Source organism: Physeter macrocephalus, chromosome 7, assembly GCF_002837175.3.
Source record: "Physeter macrocephalus isolate SW-GA chromosome 7, ASM283717v5, whole genome shotgun sequence".
Taxonomy (NCBI): Eukaryota; Metazoa; Chordata; class Mammalia; order Artiodactyla; family Physeteridae; genus Physeter; species Physeter macrocephalus.
In genome coordinates, this window is record NC_041220.1 from 156,897,415 (window position 1) to 156,923,453 (window position 26,039).

General features: G+C 41.1%; 1 protein-coding gene across 3 annotated transcripts in view; it reads left to right on the top strand.

Annotated features, from left to right (window-relative positions):
• Window positions 1–26,039, top strand: part of OFD1 (OFD1 centriole and centriolar satellite protein) — a 72,582-nt gene that overhangs the window by 3,909 nt on the left and 42,634 nt on the right. For 2 of the 3 annotated variants that reach the window (XM_024115466.3, XM_024115467.3), the window contains exons 3-13: window positions 844–1,044; window positions 2,756–2,824; window positions 2,912–2,942; window positions 11,046–11,153; window positions 12,994–13,130; window positions 13,458–13,631; window positions 16,301–16,407; window positions 18,041–18,160; window positions 19,823–19,896; window positions 21,218–21,309; window positions 22,343–22,532. In XM_024115466.3, the coding sequence (XP_023971234.1) occupies window positions 844–1,044; window positions 2,756–2,824; window positions 2,912–2,942; window positions 11,046–11,153; window positions 12,994–13,130; window positions 13,458–13,631; window positions 16,301–16,407; window positions 18,041–18,160; window positions 19,823–19,896; window positions 21,218–21,309; window positions 22,343–22,532 (1,303 nt within the window). The remainder of the gene's footprint in view (window positions 1–843; window positions 1,045–2,755; window positions 2,825–2,911; window positions 2,943–11,045; window positions 11,154–12,993; window positions 13,131–13,457; window positions 13,632–16,300; window positions 16,408–18,040; window positions 18,161–19,822; window positions 19,897–21,217; window positions 21,310–22,342; window positions 22,533–26,039) is intronic. The other variant, XM_055086320.1, reaches the window with a different exon arrangement.

Consider the following 26,039-nt stretch of genomic DNA (forward strand, 5'->3'; position numbering starts at 1 on the left):
TCTTTAGCTAAAGGATAGAAGAAAGAGATGTAACGAGAACATTATTTGTTTCTTGTTTGTATTCTGTTAATAACAATTCCTTAGATGTTATTTACTGCTGAACCCCATGAATCTAGGCAGTGTACTCTTAAGCTCCACCCAATTGTATGTTTCAGACTATGTGCAAAATAAATTGGAACAAATATCCAGCAGTTTGATTAGGGTACTTTTTTAAAACCAAAATGAATAATAACACTGGTATTATAACTGAGAAAATTAGCCACCTTGAGCCTAAATTTCCTCATTTATAAAATAGGGGAAAATTATTATATTTCATAACGTGTAGAATTGTAAATAGTCCACATGAAAGTGAATCTTAATAAGCCTTTTTTGGGTTTACTGATTTTTCTCTTGTGTATACTATTTCCCTTTTGGGAACCTAATTTTATTTTGAGCAATATACTTGAATATATTTAACCCAGTATTATTTTCGTATTCTCCAACAATTTGCAGAGAGGTGAGGAAGTAGCAGAGTTTTCTCCTGTATTTGGCACCCCTATGAAAAGTTGCTGAACTGGGCTCATAGGGAAGCGAAGTTAGTTTCACCATGTTCTGGCTCACCACCAGCTCACTTGGAAGCTGGTGAAAGCAAGCTACTCTTTCTAGAACCCACTGGGCTGCTTGTCTCACAGGGTAAGACAGAGTGTCCAGGGGAAGGTTCCTAACTTGTGACCATGGATTTAGAACCATTCTGGAAACAAAAGGAAGGATTCTAATTCATGTGACAAGTCTGTGTCCCACCAGTGGAAAAAAATCCTGCTGAAATTTTTTTTTCTCTGTTGTTTCATTTTGTATTTGATCTAGACGCAACTCCGAAACCAGCTAATTCACGAACTGATGAACCCTGTACTGAGTGGCGACGTGCAGTCCCTGTCTGTCTCAGTGGAAGGGAGCTCCCTCTTAATAGGAGCTTCCAACTCTCTAGTGGCAGATCACTTACAGAGATGTGGCTATGAATGTTCACTTTCTGTCTTCTTTCCCGAAAGTGGTTTGGCCAAAGAAAAGGTAACATCTTTGCTTTTCTGTCTCTGAATTTTCTGTTAACAGCTTCTCCCTCAGATAATAGCTAAGTGCTCCTTGGCTAGCTGGGTCCCTTTCTTGTTTATCTTTGAAATCACATCATGTATCTGTTATAATGTGACAAAGGAGTATGCAATCCGACATTGTTACCAATTCCTTGGTATCGCGATTTGTCTGTATAAAATTGTGATGTTTTGGAGCTAGAAGTGATCTGACACTCCATGTAGTCTGAGGACGCAAAACTGCCATTTATGTTGAATGTCTGTTGTGAGGCTGGCACTGCTGGTCACTCTGCAGGTGGTACGTGTATTACAGATGAGGATCCAGAGTCTGGAGAGGTGGGGTGATTTGCTCAAGGTCACATGATTTGTAAGTGGCAATGCAGGGCAGTAAATCTAGATGTACACTGTGCCGTCTTCGGTATGCTACAATCTCTTCAGATATTTGTCGTCTTTGTGATGACATAAAAGAAGTGAGGGTTAAGTAACTTTTGAAAACCTGTGGGGTTCTTAAATATTAGAACACCTTTTACCACTTTCCTAATTATTGTAAGTATCTTTCCACCAACCACTGAACATATTAGTCACACTTGGTTATTTTAAAGGCAGATATAGCAAGCTTTCCCTGTTTTTTTTTTAATAGATTTAATTTTTTAGAGCAGTGCAGTTTCACGGCGAAAATGAGCAGAAAGGGAGATTGCCCATCTGCTCCGTAACCCCACACGTTCAGGCCTCCCCTGCTATCAACAGTTTTTACTCTGTACATTTTTACGTTCAGTGAACCTACATTGGCACATCATTATCACCTGAAGTCCATAGTTTACATTAGGGTTGAGTCTTGGGGTTGTCCCTATGTTTTTACTCTTTATCTTGGCCATAATTGTCCAGAAGTGTGGTATTCAGCTGTTTTAAGAGAACAGCAGTGTTATTATTGGAAAAACTTAAAATTTAAATATGCTGTATTTATTCATTAACAATCAGATTTTACCAGCATTAGGAATTCTTTGTTGATCCTTCTAACTTTCTAATTACATTTCATAATTTTGCTTCTAGAATGAATAATGTGTCAATTATATGGTTATAGCAGTGATTATCTAGTTCACACACTTAAAGGTTTCTATACTCTAAAATACTGTGCAGAATATTCTTTAATGGAAAACTAATTGTAGATGGTAACAATGTTCTCAGGGTAGACACAGCATGTATTTCTGTAGTATGTATTGTTTACTTAGAATACTCAAACTCTTTGACCACATGTGTATGTAAAATAGTTTTAAACATTTTGTAGTTGTAAAGATAGTACCAACTTAGTTTATTTACATTTTGAAGCAGTAGTAATTTTAAAATGTCATTGCATTTGAAAAACCGTGGAATGCGCTCATATATTCATCGGTGCCTCAGATGTTTAAGTGTTTCTTATCTGTAAGGCATTAACCCTTTCTGTTATTTCTGTTAGGCACATCATTTTTGATGTGAATTATTTGGAGGTTAATTACGTGATCAAGAGAAAAATTTTATCCTTTTGACTGCAGCGTTTATTGTAACTTAATATAAGAAAGCTTACGTGTTACATTATTAGCATAGTTATAATCTTATTTAGTCTGAACCATGATTTTTAGTCTTAAATTGGGATGTTTCGGAATATATCACTTACACATTGATGTTAAAATCTGTGTACTTTTTTTTTTTTTTTTAAGGTATTTACTATGCAGGATCTATTACAACTCATTAAAATCAACCCTGAATCCAGTCTCTATAAATCACTGGTAGGATTGTTTCGTTTTTGTAACCTGCTTTGGTTTGTTAATAATAAATGAATAGTTGAATAAAGGTAAAATATTTTCTTTTAACAGGTTTCAGGATTTGATAAAGAAAACCAAAAAGGTAGGAGCCTTCATCTTTGTAGAGAATAGGAACATTTTTGTTATGTATTGTTTTGTATAAAAGTATGAAACTAATAATTTTCAGGTGGAAGAACAGGGAATTTGAATTGAATCATTTGACTTTTTTCCTTGCTGACAATACCTTTTTAAATAGAACAATTCATCTGTTTTACAAATGTGGATCCTTTCCCCCAAATTTTAACCTTTTAAAATCGCTATTACTCAAATGAGAAAACTAGAGACAGCATTAAGAGCCCTACAAACAGACTGAAAGCTGGTCTTTGTAGAGATACCCACTGTTTGGAACATTTCCAAAATAAAAACAAATAATGTTTAGGCCACTATCTTTGTATCCTAGATAGGCCCCTAAGTACAATATATAGAGTATTGTATTAATATTGGCTTAAAGAATGAAATATCTGTTCGGTAATGTGCTTTTTAAAAATTGTTTATATAGACCTGATAAATTGCTTTAATTTTGGCCTTGATAATAACCTTCAAAGAGTCCATAACTAGTCTGAGATAATAGAAAATGTGTATATTGGTCTCTGCCCCAGTCCCTGGCACACAGCTCCCCAAATCCTTGTAATTTCCTAAGTGATAAGAACACAAGGAGTATATCTTGTTCTAGTATTGGTCTTTGACCTCCATTCTTGACACAGGTCTCCTGAAACCCTTGTAATTTCCTGGGTGATAGGAGTGTCTTGTGTTTGAATGAGCCAACACTACGTGGGTCCCTGGATGGCTCCTGGATGAGGGCTGGTCACTGGAAAGACCAAGCCATGATTAGAAGCTTGAGATTTTCAGCTTTGCTCCCCATTCTATTGAAGGGAGGAGGACTGAAAATGAATAATCGATCATTTTTGTGAATAATCGATCATGAATGTGTGATGAAGCCTCCATAAATCCCAAAAGTATGGGGTTCGGAGACCTTCCAGGTTGGTGAACACATGCAGGTGCTAGGAGATTGGCACACCTAGAGAGGGCATAGAAGCTCCGGGCTCCTTCCCACATGTACCTCGCCCTGTGTATCTCTTCTGTTTAGCTGTTCAACTGGATCCTTTATCATATCCCTTTATTGTATATAAATTTATTTTATTTATTTTTGGCCGTGTTGGGTCTTCGCTGCTGCACGTGGGCTTTCTCTCGTTGCGGTGAGCGGGGTCTACTCTTTGTTGCAGTGCATGGGCTTCTCGTTGTGGTGGCTTCTCATTGCGGAGCGCGGGCTCTAGGCACGTGGGCTTTAGGATGTGGCACACGGACTCAGTAGTTGTGGCTCGCGGGCTCTAGAGCACAGGCTCAGTAGTTGTGGCACACGGGCTTAGTTGCTCCGCGGCATGTGGGATCTTCCTGGACCAGGGCTTGAACCCATGTCCCCTGTATTGGCAGGCGGATTCTCAACCACTGCACCACCAGGGAAGCCCCCTATCATATCCTTTAATAAACTGGTAAACATAAGAAAGTGTTTCCCTGAGTTTTGTGAGCTGTTCTGATACCTTAATGAAGCCCAAGGAGGAGGTTGTGGGAACCTCCTATGTATAGCCAGTTGCTCAGAAGCATAGGTGACAACCTGGGCGTGTGACTGGCACCTGAAGAATGTATAGGAATGGTGGCAGGGGGTGGTCAGTGTGGGACTGAGGCCCTTAACCCATGGGGTCGGATGCTGCCTCCAGGTGGACAGTGTCAGAATTGAGTTCAAGTGTAGGCCACCCACCCGGTGTCGCAGAGAATGGCTTGGTGTGAGGAAAAGCCCCACACACTGGGTGACCAGGAGTGTCGGAAGTAAGTGTTGTGAAGTGTTCTGTGTAAAAGTCAAGGGGCTCACAGGGAGGGGAGAGATGGGAGGGAAGAGGTAGGTTTTTCCCTACACAGAAGGAGGGAAGCTGAGGTTTTTTCCCTTTACAACTGCTGTGGGTGACAGGCCACAGGCCGGACTTGATGATGGACTTGGTAGTCTGAGCATATGCGTTACAGGCAAGTTACCAGCTTAGTTGTTGTTTAGATCTTTTCCAAAAAATCCGTAACATCATGTAATGGCCTTTTTGTGTTAGTGTGCTCCTTGATTTTGTCTGTTGCCAGCATTGCTACCATCCCTGCTGCGACATTAATTCAGGACTTGCCATTTGGCAAACGCTTGAGTACCTACTTTCTGCCAGTCATGATTCTGTGACTTAACTGCCTGGTCTCCCGGGAGTAATGTTAGCAGAGGGTAAGTAAATTGGATCAAAAGACATTCTGTTTTTATTTTACTGTATTATTGAAGTATAGTTGACCTACAGTGTTGTTAATTTCTGCTGTACAGCTAAGGGATTCCGTTATACATACATGTACATTCTTTTTCATATTCTTTTCCATTATGGTTTATCACAGGATATTGGATATAGTTCCTTGTGCTCTATAGTAGGACCTTGTTGTTTATCCATCCTATGTATAATATATGGATCACAAGACATTCTAGATCACCTGCAAAGTAGGTCATCCTTACCGAAGTTGAGGATGGTAGGTGACCCTAGGTTGTAGATTCTATGGCTGTGCTGTTTAGTGTAACTCTGTGATGGGAATGTCTGTATTATACATATATACTCTTTTTCATATTCTTTTTCATTATAGATTTATCACAGGATATTGGATATAGTTCCTTGTGCTCTATAGTAGGACCTTGTTGTTTATCCATCCTATGTATAATATATGGATCACAAGACATTCTAGATCACCTGCAAAGTAGGTCATCCTTACCGAAGTTGAGGATGGTAGGTGACCCTAGGTTGTAGATTCTATGGCTGTGCTGTTTAGTGTAACTCTGTGATGGGAATGTCTGTATGTGTGTTGCCTGATACGGTAGCCACTAGCCACATGGGGCTATTGAGCATTTGAAATGTGGCTAGTGTGACTGAGGAACTGAGTTTTTAATTTAAGTAGCTACACGTGACTAGTGACTGTCCCGTTGGACAGCACAGTTCTAAGTAAATAGCTGCTGTCTGTAGTGTAACTATTTCAGAAAGGAATTTAGGGCTTGAAGGTATATTAAGAAATAATCCATTTATTCATAGGTATTTATGCTATTAAAAATAGCTTTTCATCTTTAAGCAGTCTTTAAATCTTTCTAGTTCAGAAAGACATCTGGCTAACATTTCTTACCAGCTTTACCCAGCATCCTAGTAAAATTTCTGAAACTCAGAAAAACTGAGTTGCAGACATGTCATGCATCCTAATGACATAGTTTGGATAGAATTCTTGGCTAACAGTAAAGCAGCTACTGTTAAAATGAAATGATTTAAAAATTGGTGGCTCCCCATTAAGAGACTGAGACCATCAGAAAACATGTAAGAAGATGTTTTGTACCTAACTTGTGTATTCCCTGACAGAGATCTTTGGTCTTACCTTACTGTGTCTATACTTTGAGGGTGCTGATCTGTTGCATGGTTACAGTACTTTTCCCCTAGATTCCACTCACACATCCTTCCCACCCCTATTTTTCCTTTCAAAGATGATGATACCCAGAAAATAGCTGGCCAGAGAATTTGGACACTGGCTCTTTTCTTTCTGGAAGTTAAAATCCTTGCCTGTGATTGGCAAAAGGATAGATAGATAGATAGGTAGATCAGTGGGACAGAAGAGAGAGCCCAGAAATAGGTCTACACAAACATAGTCAACTAGCCTTTAACACAGGCAATTCAATGGAGGAAATATAGTCTTTTCAACAAGTGGTGCTGGAACAGTTGGACATTGATATGCACAAGATATGAACCTGGATGCAGACCTTACACAAAAATTAACTGAAAACGAATCATATATCTAAATGTAAAACATAAAACTTCTGGAAGAAAACATAGAAAATCTTTGTGACCTGCTGTTTGGCCATGAGCTATAATACCAAAAGCATGACACATGAAAGAAAAAATAGACCAGTTAGACTTTATTAAAATTTAAAAACATCTGCTCTATGAAAGTGAAAAGACAGATTACAGACTGGGAGAGGGTATTGGCAAAAGACATCCAATAAAGGACTTGCATCAAAAATACACAGAACTCTGCAAACTCGACACTAAAGAGATAAGTCAGTTAAAAAAGGGGCAAAGGATCTGAACAGATAGCTCTCCAAGGAAGATATACAGGCGGCAAATAAGCATATGAAAAGATGCTGCACGTTATTTGTTAGAGACACGCAAATTAAAAGAAAAATGAGGGCTTCCCTGGTGGCGCGGTGGTTGAGAGTCCGCCTGCCGATGCAGGGGACATGGGTTCGTGCCCCGATCCGGGCAGATCCCACATGCCGCGGAGCGGCTGGGCCTGTGATCCATGGCCACTGAGCCTGCGTGTCCGGAGCCTGTGCTCCGCAACGGGAGAGGCCACGGCAGTGAGAGGGCCGTGTACCACAAAAACAAAAAACAAAAAAACCAAAAATGAGATAACATGGCCAAAATCCAGAACACCTTCAACACTAAATGCTGGTAAGGATGTGGGGCAATAGGAACTGTCACTCATTGCTAGTGGAAATGCCAAATGGTACAGCCACCTGGGGAGAGAGCTTGGTGGGTTTTTTTTTTTTAATTTATTTATTTTTGGCTGCATTGGGTCTTCGTTGCTGCGCACGGGCTTTCTTTAGTTGTGTCGAGCGGGGGCCACTTTTCGTTGCGGTGTGCGGGCTTCTCACTGCAGTGGCTTCTCTTGTTGCGGAGCATGGGCTCTAGGCGCGTGGGCTTCAGCAGTTGTGGCTCGCGGGCTTAGTTGCTCCGCGGCATGTGGGATCCTCCCAGACCAGGGCTCGAACCCATGTCCCCTGCATTGGCGGGCGGATTCTTAACCACTGCGCCACCAGGGAAGCCCAGTTTGGTGGTTTCTTACAAAACTAAACCTAGTCTTACCACACAATCCAACAGTCATTGTCTTAGGTATTTACCCAAGTGACTTGAAAACTTAGGTCCACACAGACACCTGCACGTGAATGTTTGTAGCAACTTTATTCATAATTGCCAGAAATTGGGAACAACCAAGATGTTATTTGGTAGCTGAATGGATAAACAAGCTGTGTTACTTCCAGACAGGGAAATACTATTCAGCTAAGAGGAATGAGCTACCAAGCCATGCAAAGAGAAATGAATCACAAATGTGTATTGTTAATGTAAGAAGCCTGTCTGAAAAGGCTACGTGCTATATGATTCCATTTATGTGACATTCTGGAAAAGGCAAAGCTGTAGGGATAGTAAACACATCAGTGGTTGCTAGGGATTTGGAGGGAAGGGGTAGGAGGTTGAAGAGGTGAAGCGCAGGAATTTTTTTTTAGGGTGGTGTAAGTATTCTTACGATACCTGTAATGGTATGATACATGGCACTAGACATTTGCCTAAAACCTGTAGAACTGTGCAAAGAGCAAGCCTTCACGTATGCAAATTTAGGAGGTCAGGTGATCTCAGGATGGAATGTGGACTGTGACAAAACAATCTAACTAGTAATCTCACTGAAGGGGGTGGGGAAAAAATATGCTGAGCTATCTAACTTTGGAAAGGAATGAAGACTAAGACGAAAGATGGAAGGAACTGTACATAGGCTGTGTATTCAAGGTGAGAGTTATTTCTCATGGGCGTGCTGGTTACCAATTCTGAAACCATGATACATGTATGCTGGAATTGAACAATTAAGTAAGTGGATAGAAGAGGGCGGGAGCCAGGTGTTCACTGCTGGAGTGGGAATTTACAGATAAACAAGGGAAGGAGGCTAGGATGATCCAGATGGTAGTGGCTTAGTTGGAGACATTAGTATGAACTCATATTTAGCTTAATATAGATACAGATGATACATAGAGATACTTACAGCTATGTTTGTGTGTCCAGGTTAGTGTACATTTGTATTTCCTTGCTGTCTAGGCTGAGGGGCTGGAAGCAGTGACACCCCAGTTGCAAGGAGCACACCTCGAGCCCAGTTTGCACTACTAAGATTCGGTTTCTAATACCATTCCATAATAATAGGAACCAGGGCTCCTTGGAGCAGCGGTTGATTCCAGGAGTGGAGCAGAGACTATGCAAGATGAGCCTGGAGCCCCTTACAGTGCTAGAACCGAAGGAAGTGCTTAAGACAAAAACCCACGATGAAAGTGCTCCCAGAGGCCGAAGCTGGAACAATTGGAGCAACAAAATAAAAGAGTGGGTTTTATCAGTGAGTTGTAGAATTACACATGAATTATAATTACCAAGGTATAAAACAGGAGTCCATACTGATATAAATAAATGACTGGATAAAGGAGGAGACTAGACGTATCCTTCTTGGGTGGGGGGTGTGGAGGGGAGAGAGGGGGAGTGGAACTAATTAGGGGCCTGCAGAAAGCACTGCAGAACTGGAAAAAGGCAACAGCCTTAGAAATGGTGAGGTGGAAGAGCACACCGCCAAAGATGACCTCCTGCAGGATCTTGAAGATTTCTGCCAAACGTTGACCTTTGTCCATAGAGGGAGCCAAGATCTGGCCTCAGCATGACAGCAGGAAGGGATGAGGTGAGAACAGGCTGCCAGGAAATGGTCAGAAGAAGAGGGGTGGGTGAGACAGAAGAGTTGCAAGGCAATGAATATGAAGGAACAGAGTTTATATCTACAGTAGGGGAAGTAAAAGAGTATATTGTATGATATCACTTGTAGGTTCATTTGTGTCATTTTAGAGTCCACATATCTATGAAACAGACTCACAGACATAGGGAACAGACTTGTGGTGGCCAAGGGGGAGGGGATGGGAGAGGGATGGACTGGGAGGCTGGGCTGAGCAGATGTGAGCTATTATATATGGAGTGGATAAATAACAAATAAATAACAAAATAACAGCAGAAATTAACATTGTCAATCAACTATACTTCGATTTAAGAGAACAGTATATTGTAGTATCTTCAGTAGAAAAGAAAAATAAGCCCTTAACTTGGCTGATGCAGAAGTCCATTCATCTGTTCCAAGAAAGTGAAAACTTCTAAAATTTATACTCAGGACTTAAGAAAAAGAAGTTTCAGCAAATTTCCTGGCGGTCCAGTGGTTAGGACTCTGTGCTTCCACTCCCAGGGGCCTGGGTTTGATCCCTGGTCGGGGAACGAGGATCTCACAAGCTGCACGGCGTGGCCAAAAAGAAAAATAATTTTTGAACTATTCAGAAGAGTATGAAGTAAAAGAAGAGTAGGAATTTCTGTTCATATTCTCTAATTTCACCTTCTGCTGGTAACTAGAAAGAAGAGTGTCTTGTTTATCCTACCAGAACTTAGTTCACAGGTGTCAAAGTCTATATGTAATTAAAACATATACATGGGATCATGTTATAGATCCTGTTGTGCAATTTGCTTTCTTTATCCACCAATATATCTTTCTCTAGCCGTGTACTTGGACTAATTATTTTTTAGAATGTATTTAATTAACCCCCTGTTGATGGAGATTTTATTGTTTCATCGCTTGGTTTTTGCTATTAGAAGCATGCGGCGTGCGGTGCTACACCCTTTTGGGAAAGTATAGCTGTGTAAATTCAGAGAGGTGGCATGACTAGGTGAAAGGGCACTTGGCATTTTGAATATCCGTAAACACTGACTAATTTCCCTCCCAAGAGAAAGAGCACGCCTGCTTCCCCGCTGCCTTGCTGACACTTAAGAGTGCTAAGATGAAAACTTTGGTAATACACTTATCGGGAAAATACGATCTTTCTGTTGTAGTATTAATTTGCATTTATTTATAATTTTGTTCATGTTTATTCAACATTGAAAAATTTTCCTGTGAACTTCGTCCCTGTCTTGCCCTGTTTTTCTGTTTTCTTACTGATTTGTAAAAACTCTTTGATGTTTATGAAGATTAGTCCTCTGTCTCTGTATTATGCCAAATAGCTGTTTCCAGTGTATCATTTGTCTTTTGACTTTGCTATTTCACGCCACATATAAGTTCTTAATTTGCATGTTTGATGAATATTTCTCCTTATTGCTTGTAGGTTTCTGTATCATTCTTGGAAACACCTTTCCTCGGAAATTATTCTTAAAAGATACATGATGTAAAAAAGATAATGTTATAGAAACAAGATTGCATAAACAGTGAATGAGCAACAGTTGAATGAAAGAAAGTTGTGAAACGAAACTATACACGTTGTGTCTTTTAGGTTTTCTCCTGCAGTTTCTGAAAGAATTGGCAGAATATCATCAGGGTAAAGAGAGTTGCAGTATGGGAACTCAGACAAGTTCAACATTTCCCGTCAAAGACTCCCTTGGTAATTATGGTCTTCCATAATTTCACTTCTTCCATTTTCTCTTTTGAATGAAGGAGATGACCTGATGTACCGTATTATGTATTTGTTGCTTGACTGGGAGGGATGCAGGCTGCTGGCGGCAGGGGCGCTCATTTTTTCTGGGATCACCGCTGGGAGGGACCAGGAACTGTTCTCCAGGGCTGCTTTTCCCTTCATGACCGCCAAGGCTATGCTTTCCAAATCTCGTGGGGATCCAAAGGCCCACTTCCTTGTCTGTTGGGTTGAACCTCTCTTGACTGGGAGGTTCTTCCCTGTGTCTCATCTAACTTTATAGCCACTAAAGTGAGAAGATCTTAGACTATTTGTATTGCAGAGAACTAGAGAAGTCAGTGGGCCATCCCTTCATTTTATAAGTTGAGAAAACGGAGGTCACCAGAGGAAGAGCCACGTGGCAATGCCAAGTCTGGGTCAGAACTGATAATAGAGTCCAAGTTTTCTGGTCAGTGATCCAGAGCCTTTTCTGCTGTGCACGCTTTCTGTAATCCCATCCTGCCCTTGAGTTGTGTGCTCAGGAGAGAAGGGAAACAGCTGAATATGGTTAATCGATTTCTTGGCCCCTCCTTACTCTTAAACTGCACTAGTGCCTTTAACTTGTAAAAAGGTAAGTTCATAGCTTGTAAAGACCGTATTGTATGACTACGCCTTTCATTTGTTTAGGTGTAGGTTTTATTCCATTAGAAACATAGAACATGCTTATTCTACAGCAGTTCTGTTCAATAATATGAGCCACATGTGTAATAAAAATTTTCTAGTAGCCGAAGTAGAAAAGGTAAGAAGAAACAGGTGAAATTTGTTTTGGTAATACATTTTATATAACTTAGTATGTCTAAAATATTATTCCAACATGAAATCAATATGAAAAATATTAATGAGGTATTTTACATTTATTTTTTTTGTACTCAGTCCTTGATATCTGGTGTGTCTTTTACACTTAGAGTACATCTCATTTTGAACTGGTCACATTCCAAGTACTCAGTATGGCCAAACGTGGCTAGCGGCCTGCATTGGACAGTCCAGAGCATTTGGAAAATCCAGAAAAGGAGATGGAAAGTTTTGCTGACCAGAGACATACCTGCCAATATTTTAATCTGTTTCTGCCAGACTTTTCTTCCTATGCCTGCTTTTTGGTGGTATTGGTGTTACACATGATTGAGATTGTACACGAGGGCCAGGTTTGCAGCGTGCTACGTGGTTGGTTTCAAATCCAGAGTTGGTTTGAGGGCTGCAGGTCTGCTGGAAAGAGTGCCAGAATGCGAGGCAATCATAGACCTGGTTTTAGCCCCACTGATGCCATTATAGAGTTGCTTAGCCCTCTGGACGTCACTTCAACTGTATGGGCGTCTGTTTCCTCTTCTGTGGAGAGGAGGAGTTGAAACACATGATCTTTGATTGATCTTAAGGTCAGTGTTTTGAAAGTGAGTCAGCTTTGACCAAAGTCCAACGAAGAGCTCTCCCCCATGGCATTTAGACACTAGAAAGAGATGCCAGTGTTTTCTGACTTGAACTGTACTTTTTCTTTGCCCCCGACATTTTATGTTGAGGATTCTGAAACATTCAGAAAAGTTGACAGTTTTATAGCACACAGTTGTATACCTCAAGTCTGCCATGAAATGTGCATTATACTTGTTTGATCACTTACGTGTCCATCCGTTAAGCTCTCACTTTTCTGATACGTTACCAAGTAAATTGCAGGCATCCTTACACTCCCTTAAGTCCGCTCTTTGTGTTTGCACAGAGCTCTGGCCTCTTGCTCACCTGCCTGCGTTTCTCTAACCTCCTTTCGTGTGTTGTTTTTTGATAGCTGAGAAGCTTCAGCTTATTGACGATGAGTTTGCAGGTGCTTACCCTCAGCATCCAAAGTTAGAATCTTTAGAAATCAAGTTAAACGAATGTAAGAGAGAAATTGAACAGCAACTACGGGCAGAAATGAGTCAAAAGGTAAGATTTATCTTGTTGTTACCAAGAGTGATGTTTTTGCTTGTCTTTTAATGTCTTCATCTTAGGTATGTGGGGAAATAACTAGAATCTTTACTAATGAATGTGATACTATACTCTTGTGCACGTTATTTCTCTTTCCGGATGATGTCATTTCTTTATGACTTTTGAATGCACCCTTTAAGAACAGTGAGTGAGATGAAACCTAAGACTAAGTAAAGCTAAATATATTTAGACAGCATTAACGTTAAACCTAACAGTGAAGAGAGAATGTTACTGTTTCTTTAGTATTGTTATTGGCATTTACAATTATTTGTCATCAATTGGCAGTTGAAGTATTTTAAAGATACTGAAATAGCGAAAATTAAAGCGGAAGAGAAAAGAAAGTGTGAGAAGGAATTAGCTGAGTTGCGGATTGAATTTGAGAGAGCTTGTCAAGCAAAATCTGAAGCCCTGATTTCTCGGGAAAAGATGACCCTTAAGAGAATTCAAAAGCACCAGGAGGTAATATTCTAAAATCATTTACCGGGTGGCTATTTCCGGGCCGTTTCCCAAGTAGGGACTGGGGTCAAGAACGCAAGTAGAAGTGTTGGGCTTGGAAAGGATGTGCAGACACCCTTCCTCTGAGATGGCTGGAGGGAAAGGACCGGGGACGGGACCATCCATGCTGGGAGTGGGAGAAGCTTGTACCAAAGAGGCGGCAGATTTGAGGCTTCGGTAGCAGCTTGGGGGAGAGGATCAGAGGTGTGGAATGGCTGCTTGTAGTAAAGGAAGAGCAGCCCTGGGAAGTAGACGGGGCTGCCTGAGCTATGTTGAGGCCCCAGCCGAGGTGGGCAGCCTGGAATGGCAGTAGACCAAATCCAGTGCTTACAGGCGATGGCTCTGGCGCAGCTCTCGGGACGATGTGTGGTGTCGGTGAGGGCGGAAGGATAGAGGTGCTTGGGGAGAGGCGCTTCAGAGTGCCAAATTTTTTTGCCTTTGGAAAGGCAGCCCATTTCGTGGAAGACACTGGGGTTGGGGGGGGTGAGGGAGGCAGCCCAAGAGGAGGTTAATATAGGGCAGCAGGGAGGGTGACGGGGCCGTCTGGAAGACATCGAGAAGCAGGTCTGGGGATTCCTATGGGTGGAAGAAGGACGGGCCAAGAGGACAGAGTTGCAGGTGGAGGTTTCAGGTCAAGACTGGAAACAAAGCGCAGCGTGCTGCCATGGGGGCAGAGGTGAGGTCCCCGGAGTGGGGGCGTCCAGGGCTGCCAGGGTCATCCATGTGGCCGTCTGATCTTGTCCCCCAGGAAGGTGGCTGGACGGGAGGTGGAGAGGTTGCCAAGTGGCGGGAGGGTGTGTCGGGAGGGATTGGATCCATTGCTTTGGGAAAAACAGGTTCCTTTGCCAAGGGCGTGTCTTAGACCAGGCTGGATCTGAGGCCTTGTTTCCTGTGGACAGCGGGAGCTTCTATCAGGAAGTTCTGTTAAAAGTAGAAGGCTTCGGGGCTTCCCTGGTGGCGCAGTGGTTGGGGGTCCGCCTGCCGATGCAGGGGAAGCGGGTTCGTGCCCTGGTCCGGGAAGATCCCACATGCCGCGGAGCGGCTAGGCCTTTGAGCCACGGCCGCTGAGCCTGCGCGTCCGGAGCCTGTGCTCCGCAACGGGAGAGGCCACAACAGTGAGAGGCCCGCGTACTGCCAAAAAAAAAAAAAAAGTAGAAGGCTTCCTCCCAGCATCCACCCTTGCTTAGAGCTCAATAAGACCCAGTTATTTAATGGTAATTGTACCCCCTCTACAAGTTTTATATAGCAGTTCTGGGAATTGGGCTCGCTTAGCTATAAAATAAACGTTGGAGGCACAGGTGTTTGAGAAGCTTGGATTATGTTTATACTAACAGTGTCATCTTCAAGATAGGTGATTGACTAAGAAAGAAAGACAAATAGCATATGATATCGCTTATATGACAAATCTAAAATATGACACAAATGAACCTATCTATGAAACAGAAACGAAATCAGGGACATAGAGAATAGATTGGTGGTCCCCGAGAGGGATGGGGAGGGGGGATGGAGTGGGAGTTTGGGATTAGCAGGTGCAAACTATTACTTACAGAATGGATAAACAACCAGGTCCTACTGTAGAGCACAGGGAACTGTATTCAATATCCCTGCGGTAAACCATAATGGAAAAGAATATGAAAAAGAATATGTATTTGTATAACTGAGTCACTTTGCTGTACAACAGAAATTACAGCATTGTAAATGAACTATACGTCAGTAAAATTAAAAGATAGGTGACTGACTAGATCAGATCAACCAGTTAACAGACTCAAACCCTCGTTTAGTCGCCTGATTCTCTGAAGGCACTAGAGAAGGTTGCCATCCTTGTGAAGAGCACCGTGCCTTTATTCCACCACCTGGAATGCCCCTCCCCTTCTCTGCCTGATAAAACCATCCAGTCTTTCAAAATCCAGCCGGAATGTCACGTACTCGTGACGCCTTTCCTGACCCCCACTGATGGAGTCTTTTGGGCTTTGGTCGTGCTGTCGAGTCTTGATGTACTTTGGTTGTGAAATCATCACACCGTAGTGTGACTGTTGGTTTGTCTCTCTCTCCCTGACTAAACTGTGAGTCTTTTAAAGGTGGGGACTGTCCTATATCTGTCCATCGTTGTGTATCCAGCTCCCAGTGTGCCCTTGGACATGAGACAGGTGTTCAGGGAACCCTTGCTCAGGGAACACACATACATGGAAGTGTGGCCATTCATTCGGGACATCAGGCGAGCTTGCTGACTGAGCCAGAATCACCTCTGAATTGAAACTTTCAGGCAGCGATGGAGCTCTGGGGAGTCGTTTAAGTTGTGTTGCTGAATGCACATTTTGTTTCATTTTTTCTTGCTGAAGAGCTTGGCGAAATTTTGTAAGTGTCTGACAGATGTTAATTAAGTAATAAAATAACAAGACAAGGGATGTTAGGAATATACGGTAGTGTGGCTTTACTAGTCCTGGGGGGAGGAGGGAGTAAATTTTTGTGGAAAAAAAGGCAAAACATATACCTCGCATTGGAACCTCTTGCAAGTGAAATTGTTCCTCTGAGTGTCCGTACTTTGCTTTCTGGAATTTCGGAAGCAGGGTATTAGTTCAAATCTCTTTGTTTTCTTTAGCTTGCTTGCTAAAAATTAATACTTTCCTCTACAGAATGAAACAAAAGAAATTTATACTCAAAGGCAGCTTCTCCTGAAAGATATAGATTTGCTGAGAGACAGAGAAGCTGAGCTGAAGCAAAGAATTGAAGCTTTTGAATTGTAAGTAATGTGTATTCATTTTGGACATTCAGAATGAATGAGATGCAAAAAAGAACAACTAAAAATGTCGACATAGTCTAATATTAGCTGCAAAATAGAGTTCTTGGTTGTAAAGGTGATAGCACCTAACTTTCAAAAGGCGCAAGTTAAGAGAAACAGGGATGAGTGTTTCACTTTTGAAATATTAGACCCTGGGATGAAAGCAGAAGGAGGCACCATCGTCAGGCTTCAGTGAGACCGGACAATGATTTGCAGAAGCGAATAACGCTTTAACAGATCATACGTTTCGCATTTATGTTCAGCCTTTCAGATCTCAGTTTCATGTGCGTGTAGTAACTGAATTCCAGAGAGTCAGACCTGCCACACTGACGTGCTCTGCTGGCAAAAAAAGGGAAACACGGTGGCTCTGAGTTGACTTGTACTGGGTGAAAGTATTTCTTGTGATATGTGTGTGTTGTTTTCTCGAAGTGCTCACCAACGTTTCATTCTTCACTTCTTACCTGGGATTCATAGCAAGCTCAGCAGTTTTATAGTTTATGGAATAAGCCTTCTTTCCCATTTGCTATGTGCCATTAATTGACACTCACAGATCCAGGGAACTTCTTTCATTAAAGGATTTGTCTTCATCTTCACTGATGTTGTTTTCTCATTTATATAGGCTCGGTTTGTTTGATTTCTTCTCTCTGCCAACCTTACTCTCTTTCTGGCAATACCGAAGAGGTAAATTGATCATAAGAGAGAAAAGGAACACAATCTGGGTATAGATAGTTCATGATTATGTAATCACTTATTTACCTCCTCTTCCCCTCCTCCTCCTCCCTTCTAAGCATAGTATGTAAGCTACGTCACCGTACCGGTTGCCTGCTCCTTTGTGTACAGATTAGCCGGCAGAGGGGGCTAACACACAGAGCTTTTATCCTTTGCTTGGAATAGTCTGGGCTCCCTAGCACTGCTCATTATGGCTTGATCTAAGTCCCTGTGAACCCAGTTCCCCGGCTCTGGAATTGATTTTGTGCTTGATTTAAGGTCTCACCAGGAACACCATTCCTTTCTTCGGTGTTGGGACTTTCTGATTGATCCATCCATCTTTTGCTCTCTTTTCAGTATTTACTTTTCCGTATTGAATTAGTAGACTATGAAATGCCAGAACGAATCTTCTGTCTTTAATAGCTAGGAGCTAGTCAATTAAATCTTACAGTTAGAATCACTATTTTAGAAGAAACAAGCATTTAAGTGCACTAGCTGAAGTGTGCTTTGTAGCTTTGTAACAAAAGCATCATTCTTTCACCCCTGAATTGATTACGGCTACTTACCTCTTACGACCTTTTTATTTATTTATTTTTTTAAGTGCGAACTATCTCCTGTGAGAAACCACTTTGGTTTAGGCACTTTGCCACTCCCGCCAGCCAGATGCCACTGTAGAGCTCCATTGCTAGTTCAGACCCATCCTCACTAGGTCAGCTCATAAAAGAGGGGAGACTTCGGGCTCTTGGCATTACTCCCTGCAGCCGTGACAGTCACATGACAGTTTGAGTCTGTGCAGCTAAAAACACATGGTATCTTTTCCCCCTAAATTATTTACTTCAAGTATTATAGTTTTCTAATTTGCCTTATCTGTTTTTGCCAATTTCAGGGCCCAGAGGCTACAAGAAGAAAAAAACAAAAGCATGACTGACGGGCTTAGGAGGCGGGAGCTGAATATAAAGAGTATTGAGGAGGCCTATGAGCAAAAGCTCAAGAACGAACTTCTAAGGTAATTGTTTGGCGTCTTTAAAAAAAAAAAAAAAGTATCATGTTTGAATTAAGTTGACGGAAACAGAGCAACCCTAATGAAGTAGATAAGACTAATATTTTACTGCAAAATCCAGTATTTAAAAAAAATACGTGTTTTCATTGACAGTCGAGCCTTTCCCATGAGTATTTGAGTTAAGATGGTTTTTAAAAGATACAGTACAGAGAATAGCATCCTCTGTTCACTCTTGTCTCTCCTCTAGTATTTATTGAGGGCCTGTGATTTGCTTGAATTTCTTAGGGTACCTTGTAGCTTGCTGAAAAGCTATAAAATGGGAATTATAGTCACTTTTATCTTTTCCTCTACCCCACTCATACTGCCATTAAGATGGGGATGTCTAATGATTTATGAATTCTTCTGCTTACTGGTTAAAGTATTTGTCAATCTGTATTCCTTCAAGATTCTGCAAAGCCGGAATCAAAAGAAAGAAACTAGAATTAACTATAGAAAGCAAAAAATGATATAGGAAAAGGAAAATATGGACAACTCTGATACTATGGGTTTGCTCTAGTCTGAGTTTTGCTCTGTTCTGGTGAATAGTATCTTAGTGCAGAGCCATTAAGCCCATATATGGTAACTTTTCTCTCCAGTGCTCAGTGTAATGTCTGGCACAAAATACATGTTCAGTTAATTGTTTATTGAGTCAATGAATTCATAGCAGAGAGATGACTCAACTCAGCAGCTCTGGGCATTTCTTAATCATCGGCCTCTCTACTGCTTTGTCCATAATTTGGCATTGATAGTCCGTTACGTAGTACCTTCAAAGGTTTTTTGAGGTTATTCTTTAAAATAATTCTAATAAAAAATATAGCACTTTTCCGTGTATCAGTTTTGACATGATATAGATTTTATCCACATATTTTATGTCTGGTCCTCTAATACAGCAGTAAGCTCTGAAGAAACTGTAGTTGTTAAACTTCTAGGAATAAATGAATGAAACTGTGTATGTTAGCTTGACATAGCCATGGAGTAGGGAAATGTAAGGTATTGATGTCTGTCTGGCCGTGGGTGTCCTCAGTATGACTTTGGCAATTGTTGGGGTTCGGAGGATATTCACCACAGGAGTGCTTCTTTCCTTTCTCTCATCTCTGAACCAGAAAGTCAGCTGTTAATAGCTGGTGGAGATAGTAAAATTCCATGAAAAAGTGCCTTTCGGTATCGCCAATCCGTATATAATTCTGTTGGCATTGGCTCTCGGTACTGTGCTCAGTTCCTGAGGGGGAAAGTTCTTACCCTGCTTGGGGGTGGGGAGGCAGGATAGGTGGATTGGAAGCGACTGACTTGTTATCCTTTGGGATTTAGAGTCTGTTGTGTACAGTGTGAAAGTAACTAAACTTACTTTCTTATGTCAGCGGACACCAACTGAGAAACAGTGCCCTCTGTAACCTCGATAACACGACCCTTCATTTTGTGCTTGAGTTTACGGGATTCCAGCAGGATTTTACTGGACCTTTTATAGCCAGGATTCGGATCCCTGGCCTTAGTACTGAGTGACCTTGAAGTTCACGCATTGTCCTGTTCAGTGCCCTTCGGTGCCCTGGTGCCATGGATAAGCTCAGGCACTGATAGCAGTCTGTCTAGGAAGGTGACCAGGAACTCATTTTCCGTTCTTCTGATTCTCAGGTGTCAACTTGAACTGAAGGAGGACTACGTCGCTAGAACTAATAGATTGATCGAAGATAAGAGGAAGAATAAAGGTGACCCTTGGGGGGAAAAAAGGTGTACTTCTCAGTTTCGATGCAGGTTATCAGCTTCCTAAGTTGGGTCTGTTCTGTAATCCAAAAAATAATGCACCTTCCACTTCATTGTTACTATAAACTGACACATTTTTTTGTCCTTTTAATTTTACAAAATGAAAAAAATAATCACCGTCAAATAATCACCGTCTTTCACTGTTTTTGCAAACCTTCATGTTTAACCTTTTGTATATTCTCAAAGATCAGTAATTTATCGGAAGAATTTTATTCAACTTTATTTCAGTATATTTTGATGAATAAATCTGTGATGGCAGGAAGGTGGGAGCAACTTATTGCCATCGGTTAATATTACTCTAAGCCATGAGAGATTTCATTTTTTACTTAGGGAAAATTTTAACTTCTCTGTCCTCTGTGACCTGGTTTCTTATTTCTCTTACTTCTAATATATATTTATGCTTCATGATATTTAAACTTGACATATAACCTCCTAAACTCTTACATGTATTACCCCAAGACTAGGAAAGTTGGGTAATTTTTCAATCTTTCAGACATTTTACATTTCAGTATATTTCTAGGAACCAACCTGTGACAAGGACTTCTGGTGGGCATTTCAAATGGATTCTTGGGAGTAAACCAGGGCTGGGTGCTTGATACCCATCAGAAGGTCACCCAGTGTGTGTGGTTGCTCCTTTGCAACTATCTTGCTGAGACTAATACCTCTTGAGGAATTAATACCGTCCTGTAGTCAGCATGTGATTTTTTGGATGATATATCTATATAGACTTGTGTTAGATGAAGTGAAAATGACAAAATAATAACTACATATAACTACAGTCTTACAGAGCAGTCTTTGTCTTTAAGGAAATTCAGAGGCGTCGGCATGAGGGCCCCGCACTGTGCAGATGGTGTAACTCTGGTGACTTGTGTAGCAGGAAGTTCACCACATGTATGACCATTACAACCGACTTCCCATCACCTATTGAGTAATGGGGCTTACTTACTGTCTCGCTGATTTTTGTTTTTGACCCAAATATCTGCTCTTTTACGTGTGTGTGTGTGTGTGTGTGTGTGTGTGTGTGTGTGTGTGTGTTTTACTGTGCCACGCAGCTTGCGGGATCTTAGTTCCCCAACCAAGGATCAAACCCGCACCCTCGGCAGTAAAAACGCGGAGTCCTGACCTCTGGGCTGCCAGGGAATTCCCTCTGCTATTTTAGATGGTGAAATAATGGTCATTAGATCTGACATACTGGCTATAAATGATTAAATGATTTTTGTATTCACTGGGAAAACTTTATGATGTTCAGTTGGTTGGCTCTTTCAGAAAAAGCTATACATTTCCAAGAGGAGTTTGCAACTCTTAATTTTAAAAAGGAAGAACTGGATCGTTCTGTAAATCGTGTGAAAGAACTTGAGGTAATTGTTAATAAGCCTATTGATTTTTTGGAAATAGTTGTTAGACAACACAGTAAATTTTAGCTTCAGTCATACATAATTAATCTCGAGTTATCCTCTTGGTATGTTTGGGCTGTTTATTATATGACTCAGAGGGTGACGGCTGAACTTAATTCAGGAGTTCCTTATTTCAATCTTAGTCTCCTAGAGAAGCATAGAAAGAGCATGTCGTTTGGGGCCCAGAGTTGTCCTTGAATCCTTTGTGTCTCCCTCGCTGCTTGTGTGCTTCTGGGCAAGATCTGTGACCTCACATGCTTTCTCCTTAAACTCTGGGATATTGCCCACATCCCATGGTTGTTGAGGGACTTCAGTGAGCTGGTTTACTGTGCCTGGCCCATAGCAGGTGGCTGGTGTATACTAGTATCTCCTCAGCCTCTTCTCCCTTCCCCTCAGCAGCAGGTGAAAATGCTTATCACTACATCAGGATCTCACGGATTAAAGCAAAATGAGAGGCATTTTTCACATGGTACTGTTACTTTTTTCCTGTCCATTTGTGTGCTTGCTATCCAAAGGACAGGACTGGAACTTCAGGAACTTAAAATATGTTCTGTATATAAAATTTATTTTTGCAACTGTGATGACTTGTTTGAGAACTTTATAGGCTCCTGTCTCCAAACATGAGATATATTAGACTAAGAAAAGGGAAGCACCTCACAGCATGTTATTGGTAGCTATCTTTTTCATATTAAAAAATAGACATATTATTAACTCTGATGGCTTTTAGGTCCTTTAGATGCATCTGGAAAATGAGGTGGTAATCTGAAGGACTTGCTTTGTAGGACAGGGTTCTGCATAAATCGAGTTGGATGAATTTGCCCCATCCCCAGCTCCAGGACAGAAGTTGTAGTTAGGGTTGTCTTGTCGAAGAGAACCACAATTCAGTCAAGTGACCTAATTAAATTATGCTGCCCAGCTGAGAGCAGCCTGCCAGCATTTACCTGTGCAGTCCTGTGAAGTCACTGTTCAAGTACAAGTTTTCCTTTTCTAATTCCAGCTTCAGTTGGAGTCCGTCAAAGCTCAGTGTTTGGCATTAACAAAGCAAAACCACGTGCTGAGCAAGAAGGTTAAAGAGATGAGCAACTATTCGTTACTGAAAGAAGGGAAACGGGAGCTTGAGGCCCAAAATAAACTACTTAAACAACAACTGGAAGACGTGAAAAGTGAAAACTTGAATCTCCTAAACCGTAAGTCTTTTTTTTTTTTTTTTTTCTGATTTGCCTGTTTTTGTAATTCATGTTAGGTTCATATTAGGAAACTCCTCTAAGGGAGGCTTCAATTGGGAAGAATTTATAAAGTTAAGATTCTCAGATTGAAATTTCTTTCTTTTTGCTTCCTATTCCATAATTCGTAGTGGTAAGAAGAAACAGTTTTTTAAATTTAATTTTTATTTTATATTAGAATATAGTTGATGTACAATGTTGTGTTAGTTTCAGGTATACAGCAAAGGGATTCAGTTATACATATACACATATCCATTCTTTTTCAGATTTTTTTCCCATATAGGTTATTACAGATCATTGAGTAGAGTTCCCTATGCTATACAGTGTGTCCTTGTTGATTATCTATTTTACATATGGTAGTGTGCGTATGTTAATCCCAAACTCCTAATTTTATCCCTCCCCCCACCTTTCCCCTTTCATAAGTTTGTTTTCGAACTCTGAGTCTGTTTCTGTTTTGTAAATAAGTTCATTTGTATCGTTTTTTTTAGATTCCACATATAAGTGACATCATAAGATATTGGTCTTTTTCTGTCTGACTTATTTCGCTTAGTTATGATATTCGCTAGTTGCATCCATGTTGTTGCAAATGGCATTATTTTGTTCTTTTTTATGGCTGAGTAATATTCCATCATATATATGTAACACATATTCTTTATTCCTCTGTTGATGGACATTTCAGTCGCTTCCATGTCCTGGCTATTGTAAATAGTGCTGCAGTGAACATCGAGGTGCAAATATCTTTTCGGATTACGGTTTTCTCTGGATATATGCCCAGGAGTGTGGTTGCTGCATCATATGGTAGTTCTATTTTTAGTTTTTTAAGGAACCTCCACACTGTTCTCCATAGTGGTTGAACCAATTTACATTCCCACCAACAGTGTAGTGGGGTTGCCTTTTCTCCACACACTCTCGAGCATTTATTGTTTATAGACAGTTTTTTTAAAGGCATTTTTTCTTTTTTTTTTTTTAACTTATTATTTTATTTTTGGCTGAGTTGGGTCTTTGTTGCACCACGTGGGCTTTCTCTAGTTGCAGAGGGCGGGGGCTACTCTCATTGTGGTGCACAGGCTTCTCATTGCAGTGGCTTCTCTTGCTGCGGATCATGGCCTCTAGGTGTGCGGGCTTCAGTAGTTGTGGCTCACGGGTTCTAGAGCACAGGCTCAGTAGCTGTGGCGCGCGGGCTTAGTTGCTCCGCAGAATGTGGGGTCTTCCCGGACCAGGGCTCGAACCCGTGTCCCCTGCATTGGCGGGCGGACTCTTAACCACCACACCACCAGGGAAGCCCTGTTTATAGACATTTTGATGATGGCCATTCTGACTGGTGTGAGGTGATGATACCTCATTGTAGTTTTGATTTGCATTTCTTTAAAAACTAGCAAAGTTGAGCATCTTTTCATGTGCCTGTTGGCCATCTGTATGTCTTCGGAGAAGTGTCTATTTAAATATTCTTCCCTTTTTTTGATTGGGTTGTTTGAGCTGCATGAGCTGTTTGTATATTTTGGAGAGATTAATCCCTTGTCAGTTGCTTCATTCGCAAACGTTTTCTCCCATTCTGTGGGTTGTCTTTTCATTTTGTTTATGGTTTCGTTTGCTGTGCAAAAGCTTTTCAGTTTAATTAGGTCCCATTTGTTTTTTTTTATTTTTGTAATTGCATTACTGTAGGAGGTGGATCCAAAAAGACACTACTGCAATTTATGTCAGAGTGTTCTGCCTATGTTTGCCTCTAAGAGTTTTATAATATCTGGCCTTACATTTAGGTCTTTAATCCATTTTGAGTTTATTTTTGTGTATGGTGTGGGAGAATGTTTTAATCTCATTTGTTTACATGTAACTGTCCACTTTTCCCAGCACCACTTGATGAAGAGACTGTCTTTTCTCCATTGTATATTCTTGCTCCTTTGTTGTAGATTAATTGACCATAGGGGCGTGGGTTGATTTCTGGGCTTTCCTGTTCATTGAACTATATTTCTGTTTTTGTGCCAGTACCATACTGTTTTGATTATTGTAGCTTTGTAGTGTAGTCTGAAGTCAGGGAGTCTGACTGCTCCAGTTCCGTTTTTCTTTTTCTTTCTTTTTTTTTTATTTTTATTTTTTTACTTTTTCAATTTAATTTATTTATTTGGCTGCGTTGGGTCTTTGTTGCAGCGAGCGGGCTTTCTCTAATTGTGGCGAGTGGGGGCTAGTCTTTGTTGTGGTGCATGGGCTTCTCGTTGCGATGGCTTCTCTTGCTGTGGAACACGGACTGTAGATGCACAGGCGTCGGTAGTTGTGGCTCATGGGCCCTAGAGTGCAGGCTCAGTAGTTGTGGCACATGGGCTTAGTTGCTCCGTGCCACGTGGGATTTTCCTGGAGCAGGGCTCGAACCTGTGTCCCCTGCATTGGCAGGCGGATTCTTAACCACTGCGTCGCCAGGGAAGTCCCTCCAGTTGAGTTTTTCTTTCTCAGGTTTGCTTTCGCTATTCAGGGTCTTTTGTGTTTCCGTACAAGTTAAAATTTTTTTTCTTCTAGTTCTGTGAAAAATGCCATTGATAATTTGATAGGGATTGCATTGAATCTGTAGATTTCTTTGGGTAGTATAGTCATTTTGACAATATTCATTCTTTCAATCCAAAACCATGGTATATCTTTCCATCTGTTTGTGTCATCTTCAGTTTCTTTTATCAGCATCTTAGAGTTTTCAGAGTACAGGTCCTTTGCCTCCTTAGGTAGGTTTATTCTTAGGTATTTTATTCTTTTTGATGTAATGATAAATGGGATTGTTTCCTTAATTTCTCTTTCTGATGTTTCATTGTTAGTGTGTAGGGATGCAAGAGATTTCTGTGTATTAATTTTTTTTAACATCTTTATTGCAGTATAATTGCTTTACAATGGTGTGTTAGTTTTTGCTTTAAAACAAAGTGAATCAGTTATACATATACACGTGTTCCCATATCTCTTCCCTCTTGCATCTCCCTGCCTCCCACCCTCCCTATCCCACCCCTCTAAGGTGGTCACAAAGCGCCGAGCTGATCTCCCTGTGCTCTGCGGCTGCTTCCCACTAGCTCTCTATTGTACGTTTGGTAGTGTATATATGTCCATGCCACTCTCTCACTTTGTCACAGCCTACCCTTCCCCCTCCCCACATCCTCAAGTCCATTCTCTACTAGGTCTGAGTCTCCTTTCCTGTCTTACCCCTAGGCTCTTCATGACCTTTTTTTTTTTCTTAGATTCCATATATATGTGTTAGCATACGGTATCTGTTTTTCTCTTTCTGACTGACTTCACTCTGTATGACAGACTCTGGGTCCATCCACCTCACTACAAATAACTCAGTTTCATTTCTTTTTATGGCTGAGTAATATTCCATTGTATATATGTGCCACATCTTCTTTATCCATTCATCCGATGATGGACACTTAGGTTGCTTCCATGTCCTGGCTATTGTAAATAGAGCTATAATGAACATTTTGGTACATGACTCTTTTTGAATTA